General features: G+C 40.5%; 1 protein-coding gene across 6 annotated transcripts in view; it reads left to right on the top strand.

Moving 5' to 3' along the window:
* CLCN3 (chloride voltage-gated channel 3) overlaps window positions 1–17105 on the top strand; it is a 91086-nt gene that overhangs the window by 18148 nt on the left and 55833 nt on the right. Inside the window, exon 1 of one of the 6 annotated variants that reach the window (XM_059697650.1) lies at window positions 15265–15479. The exons of 4 other annotated variants lie outside the window; for them this stretch is intronic. In XM_059697650.1, the coding sequence (XP_059553633.1) occupies window positions 15401–15479 (79 nt within the window). In that variant the 5' untranslated portion in view covers window positions 15265–15400. Of the gene's footprint in view, window positions 1–15264; window positions 15480–17105 lie in introns of those variants that run through there. One more of the 6 variants, XM_059697654.1, reaches the window with a different exon arrangement.

Below are 17105 nucleotides of genomic sequence, written 5' to 3'. Positions count from 1 at the left end.
TTTTTTTCTAACTTTAGTTGATTTTCAGATATATTAATGTATTATTTTTTGTAAATTGCTGGATTTGATTTGGTTATGTTTTATTTAGGATTTTTGCATATATTTTCATAACTGAGATTGGCTGATAGTTTTTCTCTGTCCTTATTAGGTTTTGTTACCAAAGTTACACTCCCTTCAAAGTCAGTTGTACTGATGTCTTTTTCTAGTCTCTAGAAGGGTTTATGTAACATTGGCATTATTATTTCTTCCTTAAATTTTGGTAGAATTTGTGAATGAAACTCTTGGTTTAGAATTTTCTTTGGATTAAGCTTTTAAATTATGTTTCAAGCTATTTAATGGTTATAGCACTATTCTTTTTTTTTTTTTTTAAATGTTTTTATTGATTTCAGAAAGGAAGGGAAAGGGGGAGAGAGATAGAAATATCAATGATGAGAGAGAATCATTGATAGGCAGCTTCCTGCCCGCCCCACCTGGGGATCCAGCCTGCAACCCAGGCATGTGCCCTGACCAGGAATTGAACCATGACCTCCTGGTTCATAGGTCGACACTCAACCACTGAACCAAGTCAGCTTAGCACTATTCTTAATGTTATTTCTTTTTAGATCAATTTGGTAAGTTGTACTTGTCTAAAAAATCGTTCTTTTTATTTAAAAAATTTATTAGCATGAAATTGTTTTAGTGACTGTAGGTTCTGCAGTCACGATAATGACTTTGTCATGCTGCTAATGGTTGGTTGTGCCCTTCTTCTTTTCTCTCCCTCTCTTCCTTCTTTTCTCCTCCCCTTAATAATCAGTGTTCGTTTAGATTTATCAATCATTAATCTTTCCAGTGAACTACTTTTGCCTTTGTTGTTCTTTTCTATTATGTATTTGTTTTCTGTTTTATTAATTTCTGTTCTTAATTCCTTCTAATTTCTTTGGATTTATTTTCCTGTAACTTTTTTTTAACTTTTTGAAGTAATTCTTTCAGTTTTAGCCTTTTTTCAGGTAAATATATTTAAAGCTAATTCCCTCCAGATACTTATTACTGTTGTCACCAATTAAAAATCCATCTAACTTCCATAATGATATCTGTTTATACTTATAGGTTATTTAGAAATGTAGTTCATAATTTCCAAACCTATGAAGAATTTCTGGTTTTATTTTTAATAGGTTTACAACATTATTACATTGCTGTCAAAGAATATACATTGTGTAATATCAACATTTTCACAATTTTTGAGACTTGCATTGTGGCCTAGGAAAAAGTCTATTTTTGTAAATGTTCCACGTATGCTATAGAAGAGTATATAATATGAAATTTTTGGTTAATAGTATTCTCTATTTACCCACTAGGTAAAATCTGTTAATATTTTGATGAGCTCTTTTTTTTTCACTTAACTATGTTTCTCCTTGTTTGTTTCTATCAAGTATATGATAATGATGCATTAATATTTATCTGTAGACTTATGTATTACCGTTTCTTGTCATTCTGTAAATTTTTGCTGTATATACTTTGATCTCATGTTATTAGGTTATATCTTCCTGTGAACTGAACCACATTACTTTTATTGTGAAGTGACTCTATTTTCCAAGTATACTTTCTTTCAAGCCTCCTTGGATATCAGTATAGCTCCCAAATTTTCTTTGGGTTTAGGGATTGCACGCAACATTTTTTCAATCCTTTTACTTTCATACTTTCTGTATCCATGTGTTTTAGTTGAGACTCTTGTAATCATGTTGAGAGCTAAATTGGCATATGTTTGTGAGGGATGAATATTGTAAAACCATTGTTTTTTGTATTTATTTTCTGGCTTGTCATTTTTGAGAATTCCTAGGTCCTCTTTTTTTTATGCTGCAGTAACTGTGTAGTATGATTTGATTGTTGTTCTCCTTGAAAGTTTTGCTATTTTTCTCCCCCCCCTACCCCCCAATGCTTTTGCTTAGGGAAGAGGACAGACAACTCTAAAGTTTAGTGTTATACAGAGTGTTCAAATATAATTGTAAAGCACCTATACTTAATGGGTACGCTACAGTTAATCTGATACTTTTAAGAGTAATATATTTACTTTGAGGAGTAAAGGATATAATTTTTGTTAATAGTTATCTCATACAAGTGATTATATTCATTGGCATTTTTTAAAAAGAATGTTCTTATTATAGAAAATGTTAAACACATGTATAGGGAATATTATGTACGTGCTTGTTCTTATCATTTAGGTTAAATAATTACCAACTCATGGTCAATTTGGTTTCAACTCTACTTCCTTCTCCCAGTTATTTTGAAATAAATCTGAAACATTGTATCATTTTAGATAGATAGATATACTGATAAAGAGTCTCTCCTTGATCAAACTTTAGTCAGGCACCTCTGAATTCTCTTCTCAATTAGGTGACTCACTTTGGACTTGTTTTATTTAGTACTAGAGGCCTGGTGCATGAAATCTGTGCATGGGTGTGTGTGTGTGTGTGTGTGTGTGTGTGTGTGTGTGTGTCCCTCAGCCCGGCCTGCACTGTCTCCAATCTGGGACCCCTCTGAGGATGTCTGATTGCCAGTTTAGGCTCGATCCCACAGTTGGACATCCCTCTCACAATCTAGGACCGCTAGCTCCTAACGGTTAGGACCTAACCGCTCGCCTGCCTGCCTACCTGATTGCCCCTAACTGCTTCTGCCTGCCAGCCTGATTGCCCCCTAACTGCTCCCCTGCCAGCCTAATTGACGCCTAACTGCTCCCCTGCCAGCCCGATCGCCTCCAAATGTCCTCCCCTGCCAGCCCGATTGCCCACAGCTGCCTTCCCCTGCCAGCCCGATCACCCCAACTGCCCACCCCTGCCAGCTCGATCACCCACAACTGCCTTCCCCTGCCAGCCTGCTTGCCCACAACTGCCCTCTCCTGCCGCAGCCCTTGCCAGCCTGCTCGCCCACAACTGCCCTCTCCTGCCGCAACCCTTGCTAGCCTGATCGCCCACAACTGCCTCCTCCACCGGGACCCATCTCCTCCACGCAAGAGACACCGGGACTGGCCTCCTCCGCACCACACGGAGCTGCAGGACTCCCAGGCCTCACCACGTGGAGTGGCTGCCCGACCCTACCTCCACTGTGCGAGTGGCCATCTTGTGGCAGCCATCTTGTGATGATGTCACGCCTGAGGGCGCAAGGACCACCTAGGCTTTTATTAGTATAGATTGCTCAGTTTTGGTAAGAATTCGGTAAAGTTGGTTTAGCCTGAATCCCCCATCCTTCTCACCCTCCTGGATCCTCATCCTCCACCATCCTCAAGGTAATATCACCCTTATCTGCGTTATAGCAAGAATCCTATCAGGGCTGTTTAGCCAGAACCTCCCCTGTCTCCTCTTACCCCAGATATTTCCTCTTAGTAATTTTTTTTCCTCATGGGAGGATATGTTTTTTTATTGGTATTTAGAGAGAGAGAAAGGGTGAGAGAGAGAAACATCAATGTGAGAAACATCTATTGGTTGCCTCTTATATATGCCCCATCAAGGGATCAAACCCGCAACCTAGTTGTGTGTCCTGTTGGGTAATTGAACCTGCAACCTTTTGGTGTATGGGATGGCACTCCAACAAACTGAGCCACCTGGCCAGGTCCTCTTGGTAATTTTTTAAAAATTTTATTTATTGAATTTCTTGGTGTGACATTTGGTTAATAACATTATATAGGTTTTAAGTATATAGGTGTATAATACATCATCTATATGTTCTATTGTTTGTTCACCCAGTCAACTCTCTTTCTGTCATTTATCCTCCCTTAAAAAATATTTTTATTGATTTCAGAGAGGAACAGAGGGAGAGAGAGATAGAAACGTCAATGATGAGAGAAAATCATTGATTGGCTGCCTCCTGCAGGCCCCCTACTGGGGGGGCCAAGCCCACAACCCTGACACTGTGCCCTGACCGCCAATCAAATTGTGATCTCCTGGTTCATAGGTTGTCGCTAACCACTTGAGCCACAACTGCTGGGTGTCCCTTTTTTATCTTTATTGTTAAAAGTATTACAGATGTCCCCCCTTTTTTTCCCATTGACCCTCTTCCACCCATACCCACCCCTCCCAGGCCTTCACCACACTATTGTCTATGTACATGGGCTATGCATAGCCTATATAAAAAAGTGTAATATGCAAATCGACTGATCAGCCGAACAGTGGAACGACCATCCGGACGACCACCCAGGACCATGCTATGACATCCACTGGCGCCAGGCCAGCCAAGGCAGGTGTGATGCGATTGGTTGGGGGCCTGGCCATCGCCCCATGATTACCTCACAGAGGGAGGCCCAGGCCACCTGCTGGTGGTGCGATCAATCAGGGGACCCCACGATCGCCCCAAGGAGGGAGGCCCTGGCCACCCACTGATGGGCTGTGGTGGGTGGATGGGGCCTTCCTCTGCGAGGGAAGCCTGGGTTCTGGGTGCCGGCGGCCGGGGGAAGGCAGGCCTGCTCTTGACGAATTTCGTGCCTCTAGTATGCATATGTGTTCCCTGGATAATCTCTCTCCCCCTCCCACCTTCCCTCTGAGATTCATCAGTCTGTCCCATGCTTTTGTGTCTGGATCTATTTTGTTCATTAAATTCAACATATGAGTGAGATCATGTGATACTCTGTACATCACCATTTATCTCCCCTATGCCCTCCTCTACCTTCCTCCCTCCACCACAGTAGTCACCACATTGTTGTCTGTGTCCATGAGCATTTTCTTTCTTTAAAAATTTTTATTTTTTAATTCTCATTCAAGGATATTTTCCCATTTATTTTTAGAGAGAGTAGTGGAAGAGAGGAAAAGACAAAGAGAAACATTGATGTGAGAGAAACACATCGATTGGTTGCCTCCTGCATGTACCCTGACCAGGGCTGAGGAACTTACAACCAAGGTATATGCCCTCTACCGGAATCAAACCTGGGTCTCGTCAGTCCATAGGCTGACACTCTAGAGCTTAAAAATTTTTTTGCTCAACCCCAACACCCTCTACCCACCTGCCTCCTCTGACATCCATTAGCCTGCTCTCTATGAGTCTGTCACTATTTTGCTTGCTTGTTCATTCTGTTCATTAGATTCTGTACATGAATGAAATCATGGTCTTTGTCTTTCTCTGGCTGGCTTATTTCACTTAGCATAATGCTCTCCAGGTCCATCCATGCTGTCACAAAGGGTAAGATTTCCTTCTTTTTTTTTTTTGGCTGAGTAAGTAGTTCATTGTGTAAAGGTATAACAGTTTTTTTATCCCCTCATCTACTAATGGACACTTGCACTGCTTCCAAATCTTGACTATTGTAAATAACGCTGCCGTGAATATAAGGGTGCATCTGTTCTTCAAATTAGTGTTTTGGGTTTCTTTGGATATATTACCAGAAGTAGAATTGCTGGGTCATTCAGCAGCTCCATTTTTAATTTTTTTGAGGAAACTCCGTACTGCTTTCCACATTGGCTGCACCAATCCCACCAACAGTGCACAGAGTTTCATTTTTTTATCCTCACCAATACTTGTTTATTAATTAATTTTTTTAAAATATTTTTTTTATTGATTTTTTTACAGAGAGGAAGGCTAGAGAGATAGTTAGAAACATCGATGTGAGAGAAACACCGATCAGCTGCCTCCTGCACACCTCCTGGTGATGTGCCCGCAACCAAGGTACATGCCCTTGACCGGAATCGAACCTGGGACCCTTCAGTCTGCAGGCCGACGCTCTATCCACTGAGCCAAACCGGTTATGTCTGTTTGTTAATTTATTGATGGTAGCCATTCTGACAGGTGTGAGATGATATCTAATTGCATTTCTCTGACAATTAGTGGTGCTGAGTATTTTTTTTATATATCTATTGGCTATCTTTTTGTCCTCAATGAAGAAGTGTCTGTCTATTTAGGTCCTTCGCTTATATTTTAATGGGATTGTTGGCTTCTTTGGTGTTGAGTTTTATTTCTTTATACATTTTGGATGAGATTCATCAGTCTGTTCCATGCTTTAGATGTATCATTGGCGAATATGTTTTCACATTCAGTGGATTGTCTTTTCATTTTGTTGATGGTTTTCTTTGCTGTGCAAAAACTTTTTAGTTTGATGTAGTGCCATTTGTTTATATTTTTTTCTTTTGTTTCCCTTGCCTGAGGAGATATATCAGAAAAAATATCCTTTGGGTGGTGGGCACACAGTGCAATATAAAGATCATGTATCATGGAAATGTACATTTGAAATCTATGTATCTTATTAACCAACTAGTGGCCCAGTGCATGAAATTCGTGAACATTAAAAGGGGATTAATTAGAGGAAATATTTTAGTATTGCTATTTGCCCTTTCTCTATAATAGAAGTGTCAGAGATGAAAGAAAATTAGTAAAATGTATATGAAAATCTTCCTCCTTTCAGAGTCTGGGGTGCGCTGTGGGACCCAGAGTCAAATCCCCGCCCACCCACAGTGCCTCAAAATCGCGTGAGATCAGACCTGGCTGGCCCCACCCTTGTCAAGCCCCACCAGGCAAGGGGCACAGCCTCAGGTCCCCTGGCCCAGCGCCGGGCGGGGGGTGGAGCCTCAGGTCCCCCGTCAAGCCCCACCGGGTGGGGGGCGCAGCCTTAGGGCCCCTGGCCCAGCGATGGATGGGGGGCACAGCCTCAGGTCCCCTGTCAATCCCTGCCAGGTTGGGGGCGCACCCTCAGTCCCACAGCCCAGCGCCAGGGTGGGGGGTGCGGCCTGAGGTCCCTCAGCCCGGCACCAGGGTGGGTGGCACGGCCTGTGGTCCCCCAAGCCCCGGTGGGGGACACAGCATGAGGTCCCCCGCCCCAGCCCAGCGCCACGCAGCCTCAGGTCCCTGCTGATTGCTCGTTAAGGCTCGTTACTGGAACTCGGCCTCTGCTGTGGGTGCAGCCATCTTGTGTTACAGAAACCCCGCCTCCTCTGTGGGCTCTGCCATCTTTGTAATGGTGTGATGGTCAATTTGCATATTCATTCTTTCTTAGCTAGGATGTCACCCCAATAAATTTAATTTTTAAAAAAGAAAATATATATTGCTACAAGAAATGTTTGATTTTACTGCCTATGTTTTCTTCTAGGATTTTTATGGTTTCAAGTCTGACATTTAAGTCTTTAATCCATTCTGAGTTTACTCTTTTGTATGGTATAATAAGGTTGTTTTAATTTCACTTTTTCTCCATGTATCTGTCCAGTTTCCCAACACATTTATTGAACAGGCTGTCTTTACCCATTGTATGTTCTTGCCTTCTTTGCCAAATATTAATTGATCTTAAAGGTGTGGGTTTATTTCTGGGCTCTACAGTCTATTCCATTGAGCTATATGTCCGTTTTTTGCAAGTACCATGCTGTTTTGATTATTATGGCTTTGTAGTGTAGATTGATATCATGTAGCATGATTCTTTCAACTTTGATCTTCTTTCTCAAGATTTCTGTGACTATTCGGGGTTTTTTTTGGTTCCATATAAATTTTCGGAATATTTGTTCCTGTGGTGTGAAATATGCCATTGGTATCTTCATAGGAATTGAGTTGAATCTGTAAACTCCTTTGGGTAGTATAAACATTTTAATGATGTTAATTCTTTCTACCCATGAGCACAGTATATACTTCCACTTGTTTGTATCTTCTTCAGTGTCTTTTAATTTGCCAAGTTCAGGTCTTTTACATCATTATTAAAGGTATTCCTAGGTATTTTATTTTTTTGATTCACTTGTAAATGGGATTCTTTTCTTAGTTTCTCCTTTTGATAATTCATTATCCTTTCTAATAAAAAAGAAACATGGTAATTAGCATACGACCGCTAACCTGCCCATTGGCTAATCAGGGCAATATGCAAATTAACTGCCAGCAAAGATGGCGGCCGGCAGCCAGGCAGCTTAAAGCGAACATGAGGCTTGCTTGCTTCAGTGATGGAGGACTCCAATGTTCCCCACCTGCCACTGCCGGCCTCTGTGCTAAAACTCTAAGCAACTATGTTACAATATAGAAGCTAAACAAAACCCCAGAAACCTGCTTTAGTCGCGGGGCTTCAGCCAGCAGGATTGCAACATTGTTTCAAATACAGAAGGTAAACAAAGGCCAGAAACCTGCTTTCAGCAGCGGAGGCCTAAGAGCTGGAGCCAAGCCTGAGAGCTAAAGCTGGAACAGAATAAAAAAGAAAAAAAGGAGCAGTTGGGAGCTTCAGTCACCCACCAGCCTGAAAAAAGCCCTCAGTCCCTCACCCAGACTGGCCAGGCACCCCAGTGGGGACCCCCACCCTGAAGGGTGTGTTACCAGCTGCAAACAGCCACCATCCCCTCACCCAGACTAGCCGGGCACCCCAGTGAGGACCCCCACCCTGATCCAGGACACCCTTCAGGGCAAACCAGCCGGCCCCACCCATGCACCAGGCCTCTATCCTATATAGTAAAAGGGTAATATGCCTCCCAGCACAGGGATCAGCGGAGCCGAGAGGCCTCCCGGCACTGGGATCAGTGTGTCAGGGGGCAGCGCCCAAACCCCCTGATTTCCCTGCAGCTCTGTGTGTGACAGGGGGCGGGGCCACAACCTCCCTATCCGCCCTGCTCTGTTCGTGACAGGGGAAGGCGCCCCAACCCCCTGATCAGCCCTGCTCTGTTCCTGATAGGGGGAGCTCCCCAACCCCCTCATCGCCTTGCGGCTCTGTGTGTGACAGGGTGCGGCGCCCCAACCCCCTGATCGGCCCTGCTCTGTGTGTGACGGGGTAGAGCCATAACCTCCCCATCGGTCCTACCCTGAGTGTGAGAGTGGCGGCGCCCCAACCCCCTGATCGGCCCTGCTCTGTGGGTGATAGAGGGCGGCGCCCCACCCCCCTGATGGGCCCTGCTCTGTGCGTGACAGGCTATGGAGCCCCAGCCCCCCTGATGGGCCCTGCTCTTTGCGTGACAGGGGGGAGCTCCCCAACCCCCTGATTGGCCCGGCTCTGTGCGTGACAGGGGGTGGCGCTGCAACCTCCCCAACGACCCTGCCTTGAGTATGACAGGGGGCGGTACCCCAACCCCCCAATCGGCCCTACCCTGAGCGTGACTGAGGGTGGCATTGCAACCTCCCGATCCGCCCTGCTCTGTGCATGACAGGGGGCGGCGCCCCAACTCCCCAATCGGCCCTGCTCTGAGCCCGACCAGGGGCTGCACCTAGGTATTGGGCCTGCCCTCTGCCACCCGGGAGCAGGCCTAAGCCAGCAGGTCGTTATCTCCCAAGGGGTCCCAGACTGCAAGAGGGCACAGGCCGGGCTGAGGCACCCTCCCCTCCCCCCCACCGAGTGCACAAATTTTTGTGCACTGGGCCTCTAGTCTATACTAATAAAAGCGTAATATGGTAATTAGACCGGGAGACCTTCTGGATTTCCTTCCGGACAAAAGCCATGGTGGCGGGGCTGAGGCAGAGACAGTTAGGGGTGATCAGGCCAGGAGGGGAGGGCAGTTGGGGGTGATCAGGCCAGCAGGTGTGTGTAGTTGGGGGCGAGCAGGCCGGCAGTGGGGTGCAGTTGGGAGCAATCTGGCTGGCGGCGGGGATCAGTTGGGGGCAAGCAGGCCATCAGTGGGGGACAGTTGGGGGTGATCAGGCCGGCTGGGGGGGAGTTGGAGGTGATCAGGCTGGCACGGGTGGGCAGTTAGGAGCGATCAGGCTGGCAGGGGGGGCGAGCAGGCCAGTGGGAGGGGCAGTTGGGGGAAATCAGGCTGGCAAGGGGGGCATTTGGGGGTGAGCAGGCTGACAGGCAGAGTGGTTAGGGGTGATCAGGCAGTCAGGCAGGTGAGCAGTTAGGAGCCAGCGTTCCTGGATTGTGAGAGGGATGTCCGACTGCTGGTTTAGGCCCTGTGGGATCAGGCCTAAACTGGCAGTTGGACATCCCCTGAGGGGTCTCAGATTGGAGAGGGTGCAGGCAATGCAGGCTGGGCTGAGGGACATCCCCCCTGCCCTCCCCCCCCCCCCCCAACGAATTTTGTGCACTGGGCCACTAGTTGGTGTATAAAAATACAACAGATTTCTGGACATTTATTTTGTCTCTTGCTACTTTACTGAATTCCTTTTTTCCATTCTAGTAGTTTTTTGGTGGAATCTTTTGGGCTCTCCATGCCATCTGCAATAATGACAGTTTTACTTCTTCCTTTCCAATTTGAATGTTTCTTATTTCTTTTTCTTGTCTGATTGCTATGGATAGGCCTTCCAATACTATGTTGAATGAGAGTGGTGAATTTGGACATCCCAGTCTTCTTTCTGATATTAAGGGAAACACTTGTAGTTTTTGCTCATTGGGTGTAATGTTGGCTCTGGGTTTGTCATATATGGCATTTATTTATTTATGTATTTACTTATTTATTGCCTTTATTACGTTGAGGTATATTCCCTCTATTCCCAGTCTTCTGAGAGGTTTTTTTTTTTTTAATTCTTTGTTGTTTAAAGTATTACATATGAATCCTTTTTCCCCCCATTGACATCTCCCCGCTTGTTCCCATCCTCCAGCACATGTCCTCGCCCCCCCCTACTGACTGTCCATGGGTTATGCTTATATGCATGCATACAAGTCCTTTTGTTGATCTCAACACTCCCCTCCCCCTACCTTCCCCCTGAAGCTGGATGGTATGTTTGATGCTTCTCTGTCTCTCGATCTATTTTAGTTCATCAGTTTATGTTGTTCATTATATTCTGCATATAATGTGGTATTTATCATGTGATATTTAGCTTTCTCTGACTGTATTATTTCGCTTAGCATAATGCTCTCCAGTTCCATCCATGCTGTTGCAAATGGTAAGAGTTTCTTCTTTTTTACAGCAGCATAGTACTCCATTGTGTAGCTAGCTGTACTATAGTTTTCTAATCCATTCATTGGCACTTAGGCTGTTTCCAAATCTTAGCTATTGTAAATTGTGTGCTATGAACATAGGGGTGCATATATCCTTTCTGATTGGTGTTTCTGATTTCTTGGGATATAGTCCTAGAAGTGGGGTTACTGGATCAAATGGGAGATCCATTTTTAATTTTTTGAGGAAACTCCATACTGTTTTCCAGAGTGGCTGCACCAGTCTGCATTCCCACCATCAGTGCAAGAGGGTTCCTTTTTCTCTGCATCCTCTCCAGTACTTGTCGTTTGTTGATTTGTTGATGATAGCCATTCTGACAGGTGTGAGGTGGTACCTCATGGTTTTGATTTGCATCTCTCGGATGATTAATGACTTTGAGCATGTTTTCATATGCCTCTTGGCCTTCTGTATGTCCTCTTTTGTAAGGGGTCTATTTAGGTCCTTTGCCATTTTTTGTTTGGGTTGTTTATCTTCCTTTTGTTAAGTTGTATGAGTTCCCTACAAATGTTGGAGATTAAACCCTTATCGGTGGTAACATTGGCAAATATGTTCTCCCATGCAGTGGGCTTTCCTGTTATTTTGTTGATGGTTTCTTTTGCTGTGCAGACGCTTTTTTAAAAAATCATAAATGGGTGCTGGATTTTATCAAATTCATCTATTGATATCATGTGGTTTTTATCCTTCATTTTATTTGCTGTATCATGTTTATTGATTTGTAAATATTGATCCATCCTTGCAGCCCCAGAATAAATCCTAGTTGATCATGGTGTATATGATCTTTTTAATGTATTGCTAGATCCCGTTTGCTAATACTTTGTTGAGGATTTTAGCATCTATGTTCATCAGGGTATTGGTCTATAATTTTCTTTCTTTGTAGTGTTTTTATCTGGTTAAAATGGATAAACACCTAGAAATCTTCCAAATCTTCCAAATTTAAATCAGGAAGAATCAGAAAAGACCAATCACAACTAATAAAATTGAAGCAGTAATAAAAAAAAAATCTCTCAACAAATATAAGTCTAGACTAGATGGCTTCACAGGTGAATTTATCCATACATTCAAAGAACTAACACCTATCTTTCTCCAACTATTCCAAAAGATTCAAGAGGAGGAAGACTCCCAAGCTAATTTTATAATCCTAGCATCCTATGTCCAAATCCTTAGTAACTTTTTATTGACAAACCTTCTAATTCCCTCTTGGCTATAAATTCCCACTTCCATGTTGTATTGGGAATTGAGCCAAGTTCTACTAGTATATTGAGGTCTCATACCCCCCGTTGCAATAATCCTGAATAAAATCTGTTGTTACTTTTTTAATTAACTATAGTCCAGCTCTGACTTTTCTTTGACTATATGTATATATATTTCATTTTTGTAGCTTTAAAATATAAGAATTCCTTTAAGGTTATTATCACATCTAAAATATGAATTATTCCTTAAAATAAAATATATTGTGTATTTCACATTTCCCAAACTGTTTCATAAAAAACTTGTACATTGAAATTGCTTGATATATCTTTTAAGTCTTTTTGTTTTGTTTTTATTTATTTATTTTGGTTAATCCTCACCCGAGGATAGATTTTCAAAGAGAGGAAGATGGAGAAAGTAGAGGGGGAAACATTGATGTGAGAGAGACACATTAATTGGTTGCCATCTGTATGTGTCACCACCTACCGGAGCTGGGGTCGAACCTGCAACCCAGATACATGCCCTTGACTGGTATTCAAACTCTTGACCAGTATGTTTTTGGGCTGATATGCTAACGATTGCGCATACTGGCCAGAGCTATTTGTTTTGTTCTTAATTGTATAACCCTTTCCCTTCCTTTTTTTCCTTGCTACTTGTTTGTTGAAGAAATCACATCATTTGTTTCCTAATTTAGGTTTTCCTGATTGTGTTCCTGAGCTGTCATTTAACATTTTTCTGTGTTTTCTATATTTCTTGTAAATTGGTAGTTAGGAAAAAACATTTTTAAAGTAATTCTGTTACAGGTTTCTTGGATCATGTGTGTTAGGAAGGACTTAAAATTTGAACATTATAATACGATAGTCATATGTTGTGTACATATAGTTATGATATCCTAGTCATCTGTTCTGCCTCCCTGATTTATATACCTCATAGAGGTTGTGATTTAGCCAGTATCCCACATCAAGTTGAAATTAGAATCTAGGGTGCATTTGGAAGTAGAAATCTCTTTCCCTTCTAAATTTTTTGTGCTGCAGCTTTAGTGTTTTTGTTCTTCAGAAGTTCCTTCCTGAACATCCCTCCCACCCCCACGGCTGTACCTAGGAATTTGTCTTTGTCTTCTCTTTCTACTTGAGCCCCACTCTAATTGTAATTTAGTTTGTTAATCTGGTAATACCTAATCTGTGTCAAAGTCCTCTTTTGCCACACCTTCCAGCCTTTATCCTTTTCTAAAGTCTAATTATAAAGCACTGTAGCCTGTAATAATTCTTATAAGTGGCAGCCATGGATCCCATAAACATGAGATTTGTTTACTTTTGAAATGTAAAAAATTTTCAGATTTCTTATGATAAAAGTAATATATTTATGCAAAAAAGTAAATATATATTTGCTTAAAAATTTCAAACAGTGTGGAACTAAATAAAGTAAAAACTAAATGTGCCATGATCCTCTCCACTTGACCTCATTCCTTCCTCAGTGATAACAATTGTTGAGTTTGGTGTGTTGCATTCTAAACTGAACTCTATAAAAATACATACAATTTATATATTGTATATACATGTACACATATACAATTTTTGTTAACTAAAAATAATTAAAAATTACTTATGATAAAAAACTTTTACTTTATATTAAATACAATATATTTTATAGGGAAGGTATTCTTCCCCCTCTAGCTAGTGCTAGCTATCATTTTCGTTTTTCCTTTGTGACCAAGTTGTAAGTCAGGAAAAACAAGAGAGTGTCCAAAAATACCAGGAAAACTTGTAGTTAGATTTTCATTTTATATAAAGGCATGAAAGAATGGAAATAGTATCATAAAAATTAAATTATTTATGAATGTCATATAGCATATAGTTTTTAAAAGTTTTATAATAGTAGAACTTTATCAAAAGACCAAATTTAATGTAGTAAAGTTAGTTCTTTGGTAAAGCTTTCCTTATTTAAAAAAATTATTTCTAAGAAAATTTAAAAAATACAAAAAAACAAAAAAACTCACACGGTCAAATCATATTAATAGCCAGAATCAGAATTAGATTTTATGGTATGAATTCTAGTCTGTGTTCCTTTCCTAAACCCTTTTCCTCAAATCCTAGGTGGGATTTTATGAGAAGGTCTGTCTTTCTGATGTTCACACTTTTTAAAATATAAATACTGTATTTAACCTAATTAAAAAATACCTCAAATAACTAAAATGTGACTCCTCTCATTTTTTATTACCCCAGTTCTCATATAAATGCCTTGAATTGGAGTGGACCTCAGAGGTTGGCTCATTCAGACTTAGGAAAATAAATTTTATGGAACCCCAATTGCTCCTAAGAAATAGTACATTTTTATTTAGTGGCACTGCAACAATATTGCTTTTTCAGAAGGAGAATGTCCTAGTCTAGAGGAATCACCTTAAAAGTAGCTGTACAAATTATGAGCATCAGCTTTTTTTTTTTAAATGACATTTTGAAACAAAGAGTTGCTTTATTTATGAATTTCATAAAATTTTCCAGTAAAGATTACCTTTTGAGACACATTTTATTAAAGCACAAAATATTTGTGAGATAAGACAAGTAGGAAGATAGGAAAATCTCCTACCTACTGAATCTGTTTTTGCATTGTTTCACAAGGAATAGCCAAATTATTTATTATGTTAATATGTTTTCTTTATTCTGAAAAGGTGGAATGTCTTACTGTTTAGTTCTTGAAAGAAGGAAACAAGAGGCTGCTGAATGGGATTAGTGAGATAAAATACTATTCAACTGCTCAGTTATTAAATTTTCTGAACCCACAGTAGAAGTCTGAAGTACATTTTACATAATTAAAAGTTGACTTTTAAAACCAAGTCTCTTGAAGCCTTTGATATGTTCTAGTTCTTTATGACTCACCTGACATTACTATATAAAAATTACTACCCTTATATTATAAAATCACACAACCTTAGAGTGTTGCTCCCTTTTTTCTACATTATAAATGAAAAGGGGCATTGTCTACATCAGAATTTCCTTTTCACATCTCTATATTAAATGCTTTGTTCCCCTGTATATTTATCTTAAAATCAAAAGGAAATAATGCTCTGTTGTCTTACTGTAGTTGCCACTGACGCTATAGAAGCTCTATTGTGAATGCTTTAAAATTCTCAAACCAGTTTTGTCTGTTATACTTGGAGCTTAGTCATCATCATACGTAGCAGGACCTGGTTAAGAAGGCTGCTCCGCCTCTAAGCCTTGCTAGATTGTAGCCACTAGCAACCAGGCTGCAATAATTTCCCTTTGATGACATCATCCACTGTGGAAGAACACAGTTGCTTTAGCGAGTCGAACTACATACAGTTCTAACCCTCATCAAATATGGCATCTCCCTTGCCTGCTGCAGCAGGGGTGGAGGAAATGCCACTGTCTTTTTAAGCTAGCAAGCTTTTCTTTTTCTTCTTCTTTTTAAAAATTCTAATCATGGATGCTTCTTCTGATCCTTATTTGCCTTATGACGGGGGAGGAGACTATATTCCCCTGAGGGAATTTCATAAAAGAGGTAATATCATCCCCTTGCTCTGAATCCACTGTGGGTATGTTTTGCATGCGGCTGGGCGGTTCTCTAATTGAAACAGGTTCTTGGTTGTCCTTTAAATACTGCAGTATGTTGTTTAGTTGGCCTGGATTGTTAGCTAGGGGCAAATGCAACCTTCTGAATGTTCTGTAGTCCTCTCGGATTGTTTTCTCTGTGCAGATTAGTACTGCTTCAGATCACATCGGACTCCGACTCCATCTTCTGTGTGAAATCCTCTTTCTGTTTAACTGGGAAAATAAATTAATCCGCTTTTACAGCTAACTAAGGTAGTGTTGATTGGCACCTAAAAATAATATTTTTCTTCCTTCAGAAAACTTGTTTCCTTTATTTTATACAGAGAAATCAAGTGTGTGACTGTGTACCATTATATTTCAGCTGCTGCCAATTACCATGTAGCTTTCACGCCACAAGTAAATTTATAGTAAAAGCTGACTAGCATTTTAGAACACTGAAATGACAGTAAAGATGAACACATTTTTATATTAATATTTTCCATTTAATATGCATTTCAACTGATTAACTACATTGTCTTACACGGGTAGCTTTTAAAAATTGATATGATAAAAAATTTAGGGTAATTTTTTATACATCAGAAAAAATAAAAGTTAATAGTTTGTAAAAACTAGAAAAGCACCCAACATGTTAATTTAAACTGCTTTTTATTCATTTTTCTTAAACTGGTTATACTAAAACTAGGCTGTTGGCAATTGTTCTAGAAAAAAAATTGACCCTAAAGAAAACTATCTTAGGTGACTTTATGAGCCATGTTAGTTTGAATTACTGCCTACTATTATAAACTCATTTTATGGTTTAACCAAACTTATATTTAAGAAATAAAGAAGTCATGATTTTCCTGAGTATATTTAGCCTATTTTATTTCAAATATAGTTTCTATTCTGACAACACTTTTTTTTTTAGTGTTAAGTTCCATTAGAATTGAAAAGTTAAGATAGTCAGCAAATATTTATTGGTTACAATGTCTGCTAGATACTATTTTAGGCTCTGAACAGCTGTAACATTATATATCCTATAGTATTGTGTTGTTAGTAAAAACTTGTTTTTCAGATTTTGAGAAAAACTGCACCAAGATCATGTTACATATACAGTATTGTGCTTCTCGTACAGAGTTCCCCTCTTTATGAAACATATATAATTACATATATATGTAAAATAATATATAATTTTAGAACATTTGGGGAAATAATCAAATGAAGAAGAAAATAAGTTTTTCATGATCTTACCACCCAGAGCTGTTGGCCCCTTCTCCCCCCAATTCTTATTGTGTGCATTAACTCTCCTTTTTTCTGTTACCATCATCTTTTTTTTGTTAAGGATTTCTTTTAACAGGAAGCAACTTGGATGAATGGTGACTGTTCAAGTGTCACAGTATTTATAAGTAATTAAACTGTGAAACAAGACAAACTATGTTTTCTTTGAGCTATTACAACATCTGTTTGTTGATGATAATAAACCAAAAGACCTAGGCTTGAGAAATTTAAATGGTCAGTGTTTAGCTTAACAATCTTTGACATAACTTACTTATGGAGTTCATCTCTGTATAACACATGCACATAATAAGAAATAAGCCAA

The sequence above is a fragment of the Myotis daubentonii genome, chromosome 5 (assembly GCF_963259705.1).
Source record: "Myotis daubentonii chromosome 5, mMyoDau2.1, whole genome shotgun sequence".
In the NCBI taxonomy this organism is placed as follows: Eukaryota; Metazoa; Chordata; class Mammalia; order Chiroptera; family Vespertilionidae; genus Myotis; species Myotis daubentonii.
The sequence above is the reverse complement of the archived record's forward strand: the minus strand, read 5'-3'. Positions and strand labels throughout refer to the sequence as shown.